General features: G+C 43.5%; 1 protein-coding gene across 4 annotated transcripts in view; it reads right to left on the minus strand.

The window, feature by feature from the left end:
- Positions 1-15,088, minus strand: part of cadm4 (cell adhesion molecule 4) — a 142,135-nt gene continuing 127,047 nt past the window's right edge. For 2 of the 4 annotated variants that reach the window (XM_022764269.1, XM_022764268.1), the window contains exons 6-9: positions 11,645-11,817; positions 4,680-4,793; positions 1,699-1,827; positions 1-474 (exon numbers count right to left, since the gene is read on the minus strand). In XM_022764269.1, coding sequence (XP_022619990.1) covers positions 365-474; positions 1,699-1,827; positions 4,680-4,793; positions 11,645-11,817 — 526 coding nt within the window. In that variant the 3' untranslated portion in view covers positions 1-364. Of the gene's footprint in view, positions 475-632; positions 712-1,698; positions 1,828-4,679; positions 4,794-11,644; positions 11,818-15,088 lie in introns of all 4 variants that reach the window. The other 2 variants (XM_022764270.1, XM_022764271.1) reach the window with 2 other exon arrangements.

Genomic DNA, 15,088 nt, shown 5'->3' on the forward strand with positions numbered 1-15,088 from the left:
TCGTTTCTCTGACTTACAGTATATGGCACACGTCGTTAATGGCTGGTGGGTATACAGGCTCTCTTTTTCTCAATCTGTCTCTGGGTTTGTGTGTGTGTGTGTGTGTGTCTGTGTGTGTGTGTGGAGGATATGGGGTGGAATGGCATGGGATGGACTGGCTGTGTGCAGTATCTGTATACAGTCGTTTTCAGAAGGCCGCCTATATGGCGTGTTGTATAGAAGTGTGTGTGTGCGCGCGTGTGTGTGTGTGTGTGTGAGAGTGCGTGTGTGTGTGTGTGTATATACTGTATATAAGGGGGGAGACAGGGAGAGGAAGGGGTAGGGGGTTGAGGTCAGAAGAGAAGGGGATAAGGAAGGAAAAGGGCTACAGTAGGTACTCCTTCTTGCCCTGGCTGGCGTCGTTCCCATTAAGGAAGGCCTCCTGCACCTCACCATGTTCATCCAACCCACTGGCCTCATGGGTAAGATAGGAACCTGCATGAAAAGAGAGGAGAGAGAGAGAGAGCAAGAGACAGAGAGAGAGAGCGAGAGGGACATTGGAGTGGGAAGGTTAGGTGGCAAAGCATCATGATCACTGCAGCGCCATGCAGAATTATCAAACCAATCAGCGCTAATATTATTGAGTACCATACCTGTGACAGATTAATTCATTAGTTAACTAATTGTTAGGTCAATACCAAGCAAGAATAGGCTCTCGGGTACGGTACGAGCCTACCGGTGGAAATTAAAAGTAGGCGATGGAAGTGTGAATAGAAAAGACAGAAAAGGAAAAGGAAGTGGAAAAGATGATAGAGAATCAAAGACGGGGAGGGAGGAGAGTTTGGCAGAAAAAGGTGGAGGGGAGGTTAAGTGCAAGTGAACAATGGCACATTTGTGTCACTCAGAAAACCTATCAAACTCATTTTAACACCCCTTAGGTCCGCGTGATTAATGAGTCGGTGCAGCACAGGTTACAGGGAGCAAGAACCGCTCAAGTCATCTTCCTGCCGGAGTGTCCCTTCACTCCAGGGGTGAGTGACACTCTCATTCTCCTTACTGCAGAGGCTGACTGGCATGCTGACAGTCACGGCAAGCTGAAGACAAAGCCCTAATGGCCCTGTCTCAACACTGATTGGTTGTAATGGCCCTGTCTCTGTGCTGATTGGCGGTCAAGCCATACAGAATATTGACTGACGGCTTGTCTAGCCATAGGGTAAGTAATGGCTGTTTGCGGCCTGCTACACTGTTCCCGGATCACTTCTTGGCAGCTCTGGCGCACAGTCAAAGGCTGCCAAAATGAGGGCACTTAAAAAGATAGGGAATGCAGAGGGCTGCTTTTAATAGATGAGCCTTGATACACTAACATGGAGTCATAAAACATGGGGCCACACCTACATTTCCCACCCCACCCTATCTCTCCTGCTATCCTGGCCAAGGTCGTCCATCACGGACAGTGCCCGACTGGAGAGGAGCATCCGGTCCTGTCTGCTATGTGCTGACAATTTTACACCTTGGTTTAAAAGATTATTTTCAGAAAATCTGGGTGTAACTGTCTTCCAATGACTTTTTTACATCCATGTTATAAAAGAAAGTGCAGAAATGAGAGAATGTGCCTATGAAAAATGTGATAAAACACTCTGAGTGCCAAGACATGTCCCCTGCTTGTGAAGGAAACTTTTGTGTTACTTCGTATGTGTGTGTTTTGTGAATGTGTGTTACCTTTCTGTCGGACAGAGCACCAGATGGTGACAATGAGGACACAGATGACGGTGAAAACCAGCAGTGCCAGAACGCCACCTATCACTGCATATGGTACTGCACTGTGAGTCTCTACCACTGCACCGGGATCTGAGGAAAGAATAAGAGAAACAATTAATGTGTATGGGTGGAGTGTGGGGCGTGTGAAGGAAAATATATGGAGATATAAGGAGAGAGAAGCGCAGAGAAAAGAACGGAGACAAACAGACAGATGGATCAAAAATGAAAGAGATAAAAGTGAGCGAAAGAAATCACATTAAAACTTCCAGTGTGGGAGAGAGTGCAGGGAGCAAGACAGGAGAAAAGAGAAGTCAATATCTTCCACCCAACTTGCATTATCACCTTTCATCACCCACTACTGCACAGAATGTCAGGCAGTCATATTGGGTGAGAAGAAGGTGGAGAAATGAGGAGAGTGAATAAAGAAATAAGTATGTCAGCCTCTAAAAACCCACTCCAGCCAAGCACCTGTCAAGAGCACAATGCATTTTGAATGAGGGGAACTCTGAGGGTGTTTACACCCTAGGTAGTGCAGCCCTGGGAAATGAAATCAAACACTTCACCACAAGATGAGTGAAGAGAGATAAAAAGATAAAGAAGACAAGTTAAATTCTGTGACATTTTGTAGTATAACATCGCAGGGAGTTATTTATACCAACCTCACCTTTTAATAAGTTTACACACCCCGCTTTAAAGTAAAGGACAAATACAGTGGAAAAGTGAAAGAAACTGTGGGTTAGTGTTGAAATGATTAGTCGATGAAGCAATTTGTCAAATAACACAAAAGCTGAATGACAGCAATTTCAGGAATTGATTAACTGTTTAAGTCATTTATCAAGCAAAAATGCAAAATATTTACTGTTTACTGCATTTTTCTTAGTGTTGTATGACTTTAAATTCAAGTGTTAGAACATAAACTGAGTACTGGAGGGCTCTGGTACATTTGCTCATGTTCATTTGTTAAGTATTTTTGACAGTGACGTTTTGGACTAAACAATTAACCAACCGGTAGCGCAACTGTTAGCTGCAGACCTAAAATAGACCACACAGCAACGCTTAAGACAAAGCTCGTGCTCATATGTGCAGGTATGTGTCGGCATAGAATTTCTGACAACAATAAAAGCAGGTGATTGATCTAGTGCAGGGGTGTGGAGAAAGAGAAGGGAATGGTTGAGTCTTTGAGTATGAACCTAAATAAAGAGAGAGCATCTTCAGTTGCTGACAACAAAAAGCTCCTTTTTTTTGATGAGGCTTGGGGGTTGTAGTGTAAGAGCTGGTAAAGCCAATGGGAAGCAAGGACACAGAGTTATTGATGCAGCTCTTGGACCTTGACAAAGCAGAATTAAAACATGAATCATTAATGCAGTGCTAACATGGAGATCAGGAGAGAAAGAGAGAGAGAGAGCGATGAAGGAGGGGAAGTAGAGGAAGAGGCAGAAGAGGCAGAGGAGGAGAAAGTGTTGACAACTGTAGAAAAGAGTGGGTGCTCTTGTACATGTATTTCCTGGACAAGTGTCTCATTGAGCACCGTGACAAAATGCATCACATTGCTGCTAATGTGCATGATCAAGTATTGGTGTGTGTGTGTGTGTGTGTGTGTGTGTGTGTGTTTGTGTGTCGTAAGTACACATCTGTGCATCAGCAGGCACACAGGACACAACTAAGATAGGATTAAGCAGTTGGCCTGAGTGATATTTCACAGAGGATGAAAAAGCAAGCAGTCAAGCGCTCTACGTTTACCTCACGCCACCCTGCGCTTAATCCACGGCGGCCCAGAGCTCCGCAGGAAATGACTGACGGCACTCTAAAGCGTGTTGTTTCTCCGAGGAGCCCCTCAGACGGTACATCACATCGACTAAACGCTCACCAAACTGTTAAAGGAGCCACAGCTTTCTCTTATGACTCTTTATGACATTTCCACACATGCCCAGCAGGTGAACAACCTCTGCCTGCCACAGACAGTGGCAGCGGTAACAGAAGAACAAGAAGGATGCCCCCGCTCCCTTTCGCTTCATCTCTCTCTTTTAAGACGCAGAGAGGAGACAGAGCATCCGAAAGGTGTGGAAGGAAAGAGGAGACGCCAGTGACAGTGTGTGTTTGTGTCAGTGTATGTATGAGATAAATGGATTCTGTAGATAAAAAGAGAGAGAAAGTAGTGAAAGAGAGTGTGTAGTTTTACACACACACACACACACACAAATTCAGAGTAGCACTAGTGCCAAGCAGCCTTTTCTTTCTCCTGCTGTGTAACACTCATCTGGGAGAATGTGATTAGACAACCACCTGGATCTCTTGTCTTTCTTTCTTTCCTTCGTTCTTTCTGTTTTTCTCTCACTCACTCTCTCTTTCTGTATATATATGTGTGTGTGTGTGTGTGTGTTTGTGAGTGTGGATGTGTGCAGATAAATATGTTTGTGTAGCATCTTCTCAGCCCTCCAGAGGCCGGTGTCAGTCAGTTAAAGGCTGGGTGTACTGCCAATTCCTTAAACTCTTAACGCAGATTCATTAACAGTACCCACCAAGCACCAAGAGACCCACCCCAGACCATACACACACACACACACACACACACACACACACGAATGCTGACTGGGCAATGTGTGTGGGGTGCATCAAACAGCCAGTGATAAGAAAGAGGGAGAGTGGGTGGTTGCGCATGATGCATACCCAAGCGTCTGCAGACACATGCGCTCATGTAGATGCAGGGCAAAGGAAGGTTGCAGCAGAAAAATGGTGTGTGTGTGTGTGTGTGTGTGTGTGGGTGTGTGTGAGAGAGTGGGTGTGTGTCTGGGGGGGGGGGGGGGGGGGGGGGGGGCACCTGAGAGTCATCAAATGAATGTGGGGAGTGGAAGACACCAAAGGAGAGCAGGAAAGGACGAGCAGAGGGATGGAGGGCAGCAGAGGGAGAATTTAAAAAAAAAAAAAAGGTGTGTGTGTGTTACCTTTCGGGTCCAAGGCGACGCTGCGTGTTAGCAGGGTTTGGGTTGCGGGATGGGAGGTGAGTGGTTGGGTGGAAGTAGGAGTGGGAGGGACCGTGGTAGTGACTGACACATTATCTACAGACAGACAGGGAATGGGATAACACACATGCACAGATGCTATTATCTACAACATGCAGTGACATTTAGAGACAGACAAACTTGGAACATAAAACCTGACACAAGCTTTATTGTGGTTGAATGTTAATTGAATTTCAAGGCGGCCATGGCTCAGCATCCTGCTTGATAATCATTGGATGGAAGTCTCAAAGACACCTCATCTCTTCTGATGAGTTTAGAGAAGGAGGCACAGATGTAAAACCCAAGAAATGGAGGAAAGACTTATTTCAGACATGCTGTTCAGCAACCGAAGCCGATGCCATTTCAGTACCAGAGACAAATGTCGCTAATTATTTTCACAAATTGAATGCGGGTGCGAAACGGAATCGATCTCGACCCCTGACAAGCGATAAAGACACGGACAAATGGCGTTCTCTGGCGGACCTCTGCACCAGCTGAAGGGGGTTAAAGAAAATGTTTACAATGGGAAAGACATGCTTTAAAGCTGGGGCTGAAGAGAATTACACCTGGCAGAGTGCCATTCATCTACAAGGCAAATGGAATATATAGGAACACATTCTCTATCACTGACACATTTTCTATGGTACAATGACGGGAGAGACAGAGACATTGTCTGTGACAGATGCATTCCCAATGGAGCAGTGCCATGCAGGGATTGTCTCATTCAATGCTGAACAATAGCTTGGATCTTGACACATTCTCCAAATCAATGGCTGAGACACAATGGTAGGTAGAGAGGTAGAAAGAGACAAGTTCATATTGCTGTTAAAGACAAAAATAATGGCTGACAAGAACAAAAAAAGGAGACAGAGGAGTGGGTGTGAATGCGTGTGTGTGTGTGTGTGTGTGTGTGCGTGTGCATCAGCACTCTCAGACTGAATAACATGCCACTTCATCAAACAATCCCTCTAAAAACCACAACGAGCGATGTAGTTTATGTACTTGAAGTCTCAGGACACACTCACACACACACACACTCTCAGATGTTAACACTCACACAGTTTGTTTTGAAATACATTCAGGCTTGTGCTCACACATACCCAGAACACATTCATGCACTTACAAACAAATGCTTAATAGCCCACACACAGACATAATACATTCACAAAAGAATACATACACACACACACACACACACACACACACACACGCTCGCTCGCGCACACACACACATTGCCCTTTCTGCTCAGGAGTAATTTATTGGTAAGTATTCCTCTGTCTCTTCCATCCCTTTCTCCCACTGGCCCTGAGATCATCAATCTCTTTTTGCACTCCTCTTATGTCAGCACTATACCTTCCCTCCTCCTCCTCCTTTTTTTTCCTTTCTCCAATTCTGCCTTGGTCTTCTGAAAAGAAATGTACATGATGTATTTTGTGGAATAGAGTTTTGTGTGAAGAAAAAGTGAGAAGAAGCAGGGAAAGGCAAATTGAACCAGATAGAGGGAAAGAGAACTTAACCTACAATTACCTAAGTGTGTGTGTGTGTGTGTGTGTGTGTGTGTGTGTGTGTGTCCGTGTCCGTTGATGCTCCCCTGTAAGAGTGCATGCATGTCGCATGTGTGAGTGGATACATGCATGTGTGTATGTGGCCGTCACTTGAGCCTGAGGACTGAGGATTAATGGCCGGGGTCGTTGCACTAATTAACTGGACGCTGATTAATTTCTCTTGACTATCACACCAATGACCTAAAAATAGTTCTTTCTCACCATTTCCAACTTTTTCTTATCTCTCGACCACCATCTCTCACTTCCTTTTTCTTCATCAACCAAACTCTCTTCCCTTAATTGCACCCCCTCCCTCCTTCACTTTCCTTCGTTCAACTGCCTCTCTAGTTTCATTCCTTGGTGACTGCGTTCCCTCACTGCCTCTCTTCAACTTAATTAAGGAGAATGCCATACAGCTGTCGTTCTCTTGGCCGATAGCGTCCTTTTTTCCCCCCACATCATATTGTTATTCATTAACACTATATGGCTGCCAATCAGGCACACAGCCCATGTTATTTCCAGGGATGGATGTGGTGGCACTTGCGATAATGACGTTTCTCCTCGTATCTAATTCTTGCAGAAGTGTGCCTGAGGATACTGTGCCACCATTTTGGATGAGGCCTGTTATTCTTTCATGTTCAGCGTTTCTGATTATAAGGGCCTTGCCCAGAGCACTGCTAACTCCACTTGTCAACCTGGTGTGCTGAATATTAAACATTGATCAGAGGTCCTCTGCTGAGGTCATAAAGGCCAACACTGATTGGCTGAGGAGTCATTGAAAACTTACTCAGATGCCGATAAAGGTGCAGTGTCACGTGTGGAGGAAAACAGCACTGAAGACTTTTTTTTTTTTTTTTCAAACAAAATTGACTCTACATTATCTGTGTCTGGCTTCCTCTGCCACTAGCCCCCAACCTCTTTCCATTTTCATTCTCATTCTGTTTTTTGAGAGTCTCACTTCATTAAACAGAGGTCTGTGTTTTTCATTCCAATTATCCTGACAGCTCATTACAACAGTCGCAGAGACACAGACTAAACCCTGGTCACCTAGTATCCCTCTCCATCTCATTATGCATCAATCCTTTCATCTTTCTATAATTCTCCTCTGCTTTCCATGAATCTTTCTATAAAACTATTAGTGTCTCTGTTCGTCCCCCTTTCTCACTTCGTGATCCATTTTGCAGAAATATACACACACACATACACATACACATAAGTGCATTACCTATATGCAAACACTAACAATTCTCATCTCCCCATCTCTACCTCTCTCTCTCTTTCTTTCTTTCCCTCCCCCTCCCGCTTTCGCATACAATTCAATTCTAATGGGTTTTATTGGCTTGGAAATTCATCTGAGTGCAGCAGCTCTGTTCAATTACATAAGGGAGCCCTGCAGGCTTTCCCCAGACAATCAGCAACATTCTGCTCCCAGTCACATGCACATGCACTCACATGCACCTTCCCGTATGTACACTCATAAAAAATATAAAAAATCCAATTTCTCCCTAAACAATGGTGGCAGAGATGAAACAACCAACAGGCCACATCCTTTTTCGCATTGTTGCAGATACTTTGCTGTGTGTGTGTGTGTGTGTGTGTGTGTGTGTGTGTGTGTGTGTGTGTGTGTGTGTGTGTGTGTGTGCGTGTAATATGTGAGCTTGTGCACTCACTCTGTGATTCATTCAAAACAATTTTTCACATTTATATCATTAACGACTTTCTGAAAGTTGCAGAAAGTTAATTTCATCGTATTAATTTGTGCGCACACGTACATGCACACCAATAAGAACTATGCCACTCTCTCTCTCTCTAAATCATAAACTCATTAAAGCGTATGCACACTCACACACACACACACACACACACACACACACACACACACACACACTCTCTAATACATACACGGAGTTACATGCACACAAAAGTGTGACCAGTCCACAGCTTCAATGCATCACATCGTTGCCACAGCCCAGACTCCCTGAAGAGTTTCCCACCTCTCACTCTCAGTTTCTTCGCCAGAATTAAGCCCGTGTCCCTTCATGAAGTGACAGAGCCTAAAGCACCTGCGACAAATTGGCAGCCACTTTTGCCCGAGTTTGGGCTCGGTGTACAGACCCTGATGGCAGATAACTGTCACAAAGGGAAGGTTGGCACGGAATGAGACCGAGAGAGAGAGATGAGAGAGCACTGGTAGTTTTTCTGCACCTGCAATAAAAAGGTTTCTTTTATGCTGACTCATCCTTTACGGCACACTCTTACAGCATTTCCTCCTAGCCCCCGCTTCCTCCCCCAGTGCACCTTGGGATTCCCTCTGGGAAGGCTGGGAGCCAACTAAACTGACATCCCGTTTATCTGACAGGCTGTAGGACTGAATTTTAACCTGCATTCGACCTCCATCGTCCTTTTCATCCCTCCTTCTCTCCTACCCTCCCTCCCTCCCTCCCGCCTTCCATCCATCCTTCCCCAACCCCTCGCTCAGTTCCACCATTTCTCTCTGTGTCCTTTCCTCAGAAAGCAAGACCCTCCTTGAGCAATGAGAATGAACTGCAGCTGAACTGAAAACGGGGGCAAACTGGTGGCAAGGTGAGAAACAGCTGAAAGGGCGTGGGAGGAGTGCAGAGAGGAAGAGGAAGTGGGCAGGAGGTGTAAAAGAGGTGAGAACAGCGGGCAGAGTAAAAGAAAGGACGGATGTCAAGGAAAGGAATGGGAAGGAGGAGAGAATGAAAGAAAACATGAGAAAAGCGGTAAAACGGTCAAACAGTTCTGACTGAAACAGAAAATAAGCTCATGGAGAATGAAACGCTGAGGCTCGAGAAGAGAAGCGAGAGCGGAATGAGACTGTATCTTCTTCTATCACCAAAGTATTTAGGAATAAGTGAAGAGCTTTGTTACAAAATGAGATATTCTCTCTATTTGAAAAAAGAAAAAGAAATGAGACACCCACTAAAACAATGTGGGTGCTGGAATGAAAATGAAAAAAAAAAGAAAACACAGTGTGGAGAAGTGTTAGAGCTATGAGTCATCTTAACATATTTTACAGCATGGAATCATATTTTTTTTCAGTATTGACTGATGAACTTTGTGTTTAATCATCAGAAAGTAGCACTCCATATTAAGTCATCCATGGTGGGTTATTTACATTGACAATGATGTAGCTACCGCGCCACTCTGAGGTTACGTAACATTTACATTGACATGCATGTCAATAGAAACATTATTAATATATATTAAGAGTTCATCTGACGTTTCTTGAGAAAGAATTAACATCCCGTTAAGCAGACTATTAGTTGTGACATACGGGGAAATCAAGAGTCGACAGATTAATGTGATGGCTGAATCAACAAATCTGAGCTCTTTGAGGTAAGGTTTGAAACAATCTGCCCAATGGGCAAGTACATATTTTTTGAAGTACAGCAAACCACCACAGATACAGGGCTACAGCAGGAGGATTTAAGAAGCTGATTGCTGGAAATCCGTGGTGCAGAGCAGAGGAGATGAAGCTTGGCTTATATTGGTTATGAGGATTTGTGGTCTTTTATGGATTTTGGTCAAGGCAAAATTCCTTACTTTAAATGTACCCCCTCCTTTTTTTTTTTCAAAATAAGAGAGGATGAGAAAAAAAAAAAAGCGTGATAAATCAAATTAATGACCAGCACAGAGCAACAGTGTGAAATAAAGAAGATAAATGATGAAATGTGGTAAGAAATGGCACAGAGAAAAACAAATGAAGGCGACAGCTAAAAGAAAAAAATGGTGAGGGAGGAGGCTGGAGTAGCGGGTGAAACACAGACCATTTTTCTACAGAGGTGGCGAAGAACATCAAAGCTCGACATGTCTCACCTTCTACGATAGAGAGAAAGAGAGAGAGAGACAGAGAAGGGTAGAAGGTGGGGGGGGTGGGGGGTGTCACCTTTCATCATGCCACTGTTACCACCCTTGATACCTGTGGTAAGCTGCCAAGAGTGTGTAATTGTTGACTTTGTGCATGTGTGTGTGTGTGTGAGAGAGAGACAGAGAGAGAAAGAGTGTTAGAATGATGGATAGATGAGGGGGCGCTAACCAAAAGCAGACTAAAAATGTTACATAAGATATGATGTCTATATTCCCTCCATCCGTCCCACTCCTTTCTGATCTCACAAATCAGGTTCTGGGGGTGCAATGACGGGAGCCACCAGCAGGGGATGTAGATCAAAAGGGCAAATCTGCTGAGTGACAGTGGTGCTCATGCAATTAGGCCAGACCACAAATGTATTGGATGTGAAAGTGTAGAAGCCTCTAATGATGAGCTAGTTTTGCAATTTACCTTTGCTGCCGTTCCATTAAAATCTCACAGGTCCCTTTCATTTTTTTTTTTTTGTTCTTATTCCACTGCAACTTAAGCCAGTTGTTTCATGCGTGGATTACGCAACATTAACACGCATCAAAACCTCGTTATCAATTGTGCTTCAAACGCTGACCAAGTTCTCAGATTTCCTGAAAAACACAGTGATACAAGATTTTCATGTGATGTTGCAAGCTCCACCGTCATCCTCTTTGAGCCGGTGTGCCGTCTATCTGGGTCAACCTTCATTAAGAATTTAGCCACCACCAGTGAATCTAGGCGCAACATCTTGGAAAACTTGTAAAACCTGACAACAAAAGCCCCTTCCCCCCCCCCCCCCCCCCGATACCTCAGCTCGAGCAACAAGCAAAGTTGATTTGTCTGAATTTTAAATGCAACAGATGTTCCACTGTTATTTTTTTTGTGCCAACTGTTACCAGCAGATTCAGCTCCACATTAATACTTTGTTTATCTCCTGTGTGTCAGCTTATATTGTGAAATTCATTTAGTTGTCAGAGCTTCGAGTATTTTTATTTATTGCACTCAAAAATCTAAGTTACTCTGAATTCCTTCAAGAGACGAGCGAGTCGCAGGGGACATGAGAAATTGGTTCTTTACAAGAGATAGCCTGAATAATGATTGGTGACTAGTATCGGAGCGCAGTGGCCAACATCTTCTTGTGGAATCAATATCTCTGCTGAATCAATTGGAGGTTTAGCAGAGGTTTCCTGCTGTGTACCGAATCAGGAAAACAAATAAAGCTGAAAGACAGATGAGACATGCATCAAGATTTAATGGATCTGTTGCCCAGTGCCAGAATAGCCAGACTCCAAAGACACTGGGAAGAAGAAAAGGATCGATAAAATTGAGCAAATATTTTCAAAACACAAAAACAAGATGTAACAAAAAAAAAAAAGATCCATTGATCATAAAATTATTATATTAAAAATCGCCTGAGACACTATAAGACTGGAAATTATCAATTGAAAAAACTTTAAATACACTTGTGGAGAAAACAAATATTTAACTGTCGGTAACTCACCATACACCAGTAGGGTGTAATGATCAGCAGCACGTCCAAAGTTGTTCTGGGCCTGGCACAAGTATGTCCCGTTGTGTGACTGGCTGAGACGGGAAATCTGGAAGGTGGGGCCAGAAATCTCAGCCCTCTCAGGCAAGGTGTCGTTGATCTTGGACCACTGAATGTTCCTGGGCCTGGTGGAAGGAGAGAGAGAGAGAGAGTTTAATGTTTGATAGCGCTGAAATAATGTGTCGACTCATTGATTGGCTGATTGGCCAATCAGAACTTAGGGGAATTCACTCTTTTAATAATCAATTAATTACTTGAGTCAGTTATTGGACAAAAATTCCAAACATTTGTTGGTTTCAGCTTCTCAAATATGAGGATTTACTGCTTTTCTATGTTTTTCATATTTTTGTAATCTGGAGAACTTTGGGTTTTGGACAAAATAAATAACTTGAGGACAGCATGTTAGGCTCTAAGAATACTGAATCATTTTTCACTATTTATTTTACATTTTAGGGTTAGTGTTTTGTTGAATAATCCAAAAAAAAAAAAAAACTACTGACCACAATGTTAAAACTAATGAAAATGCAGAGCCACATGGCCTCACACATTCATGCACACTCATATATACAAATTACAAATCCTGACACAGCACAATGTTCAGTCTCTACTGTGTGCCATGCAAATACAGTTCAATTATAGATTTACATATATCATTACTTCTGCAAGATCTAGTATTTCCTCTATAAGCATCAGCGTTGGGCAGTTCACATTACTTGGTGCTGTGTTACAGTAATGTGATTACTTTTTCAGCAAGAAGCAATGCAAGGGATTACAATTTTCCAGTTACTGTCTTAGTTTGGTGTAAGGTTGATATCAGTTTGGTTTCTGTGTGTTCAGTGGAGAGACTGGGACGTGTGAACTTGGAGCAGGGGTTGGAGGTGTGGGGAAACATTTAGCCTCCACATAGAGAGGAGAAATAGTAACTCCCGTGTTCTTCTATTCCACACATTTTGTCTCTTTAAATGTACACACATTACATGTAGCTGGCTTGCTAACGTTAGCTACAGGTAATGAGGAATGAACAGGAATGAACTGGTTTTATTCAGAGTTGGTGGGTGGGTGAATCCTGCAGCTTCAATCTGAGGACAGAACCTGAAGACTCCACGCATCAAGCTGTTGATGCTCAGTAAATACTTGGCTGCTCACATACTGTCTTGTTCTCTGTTCCTACACCTGTTAAATACAGAAGGTGGGACGTGTAGGTGTGCAAGATTTGGACCGAGTAACAAAAGTAATGTAGGCTAACACCTGATTACATTTCCAAGTAACTCGCCAAACGCCGACGACCGACCGACAACTACCTCTCTGACTAATACCAATTGTAGACTGTTATTCTTTTCATAAAACCTACTAAAGGGTTTTAAAAATTAGGAATTGAAAAGAGACAAGGTTCGAAGCACAGACATCGGGGGATGCTATAAAAAGAGAGGTGAAAGAGGAGGGTAAAGGAGCCTATGGGGAAAGGATGACATGAGAAAAAAGTATAAAAGGAGCTTTGCAAAGGAGCCAATGGCAACAGAGGGCTGCATCCTGACAAATAATGAGAGGATGGATAGTCAGAGGGCAGCCATGGTGTGAAAGGGTTGGCAGGTGGGAGATGGGGGCAGATGAGAGAGAAATAGAGTATCAGATGTGCGGACAGGAAAAAAAAAAAAACAAAAAAAAAACAGGAGGGAAGACAGGACTAGAGAGAAAGTGTTACTACAGGTGGAGGAAGGACAGAGAGAAGAAGAGATGGTGTGGTGGGAGATGACAGGAAGGAGCAGGCAGACAAAATGAATTGGTCATGAAAGACCAGCAGGCAGCGCACACAGGAGGTGCAAGGATTACAGAGACACCCTGGCGAAAAAGGTTGCGTGTGGAAGTGTGTGTGTGTGTGTGTGTGTGTGTGTCTGGCTGGGTGTCATGCCTCATGCCACCCTGTCCAGATTACAATCCTGACTCATCTGGGTTCTAATCCCTCAGGAGGTCTAATTAAACCTTTCTTGCTTAGTCACACACATATGCACAATCTCTCTCACTCCTACACACTGATACAAAATCTCCCTCCGTTCCTCCCTCTCCCCGACGCACCCATGTACTGTACACCCTTGCACTCTCCCTCACACATTAATTCCTTCTAACGCTAACACACAAATAAGCAGGCAATCAAGGAAAATGACAAGACATTGTCCCCCATCTCTCCTCCTAATAACAGACAGACAATGAGTGTACCCCTTCACTGAAAGGAAGTGGCACATAATTGGTCATTAATGCTTAACAGGCAGTTAACAGGGCCAGGGAGCAAGCGTGAGGGTGACAAGGGGACTGTAATGTGTGTGAGTGTGCGTGTGTGTGTGCAGTCCAGCATGAGATGAGGGTCAGAGTCCAGAGTGGCCTGCTGTCCCATCCCTCACATACGCGTGCATACACACACACACACACACACACACACAAAATCACACACAAACACACACAATCACACAATCACACACAGCGTCCCCAGCCAGCCGTTACAAAGCTTTAGTGGGGCTATAGCCAATACACTTTTCAGCCAGTCCTCACTGTGGGATTTCACTAAAGTCATCACACACACACACAAACACACACGTTGGCTGCATGAAGCTTTACTGGGGAGCTTTAGTGGACTTGATGCCCACAGACAGACGGACCATCTAGGGGAGGGTTTAAGAGCTTAGGACCCAATACCCTTCTGGAAAGTGCACAAAGGGCTGTGAACACACTAGAAAAAGGGCTTTGTTTCAAAGCTGGCTCTTAAAAGTATTGACTGCTGATTGGGTTTAGTAGCTCTACCCTCACACAGTCACATACAAGTTTATAACTTGTCCAAATTTACAATCAATGCCTAGTATCCTTTTACACCCTTCCTGGTAACCTCTCCGTCTCAAGTCTTAAGCTCTTTTCCTCTTTGTTCTCTCTGCAATAAAATATGGATCAAGTGGTTTTTATCTGTCCATCAAACATTAAATGTCAGCTGATAGTACAGATACCAGTCTTCTGGTTTTGATTAAATTCTTTGGCACTGCGTTGTATCCTATTTAATATAATACAATATAATATAATATAATATAATATAATATAATATAATATCCTCATTGCTTCAGTGATGGTGGTAATATTGTAAATATACATGTTTTATAAATGATAACACTGGTTTAACTGCAATTACAGTCCAAGGGATGATGTGTTTGGAATTGACTGGCCCAACAGGGGGGCCTGCATCATTTGTGGAGGAAAGTATGTGGTCGTACTTAATGTCTATCTCCTCATAATTTGCTACAAAGGAGTTAATACAAAGCTGCTGTTCATTCCTAAGAATAGATCATAGGAAGAACAAAGAGATCTTACAGCAGTTACGGAGAATATATTGAAGTTGATATACTTTGTAATTATCTT

Source organism: Seriola dumerili, unplaced genomic scaffold, assembly GCF_002260705.1.
Source record: "Seriola dumerili isolate Sdu_G_001 unplaced genomic scaffold, Sdu_1.0 BDQW01000533.1, whole genome shotgun sequence".
In the NCBI taxonomy this organism is placed as follows: domain Eukaryota; kingdom Metazoa; phylum Chordata; class Actinopteri; order Carangiformes; family Carangidae; genus Seriola; species Seriola dumerili.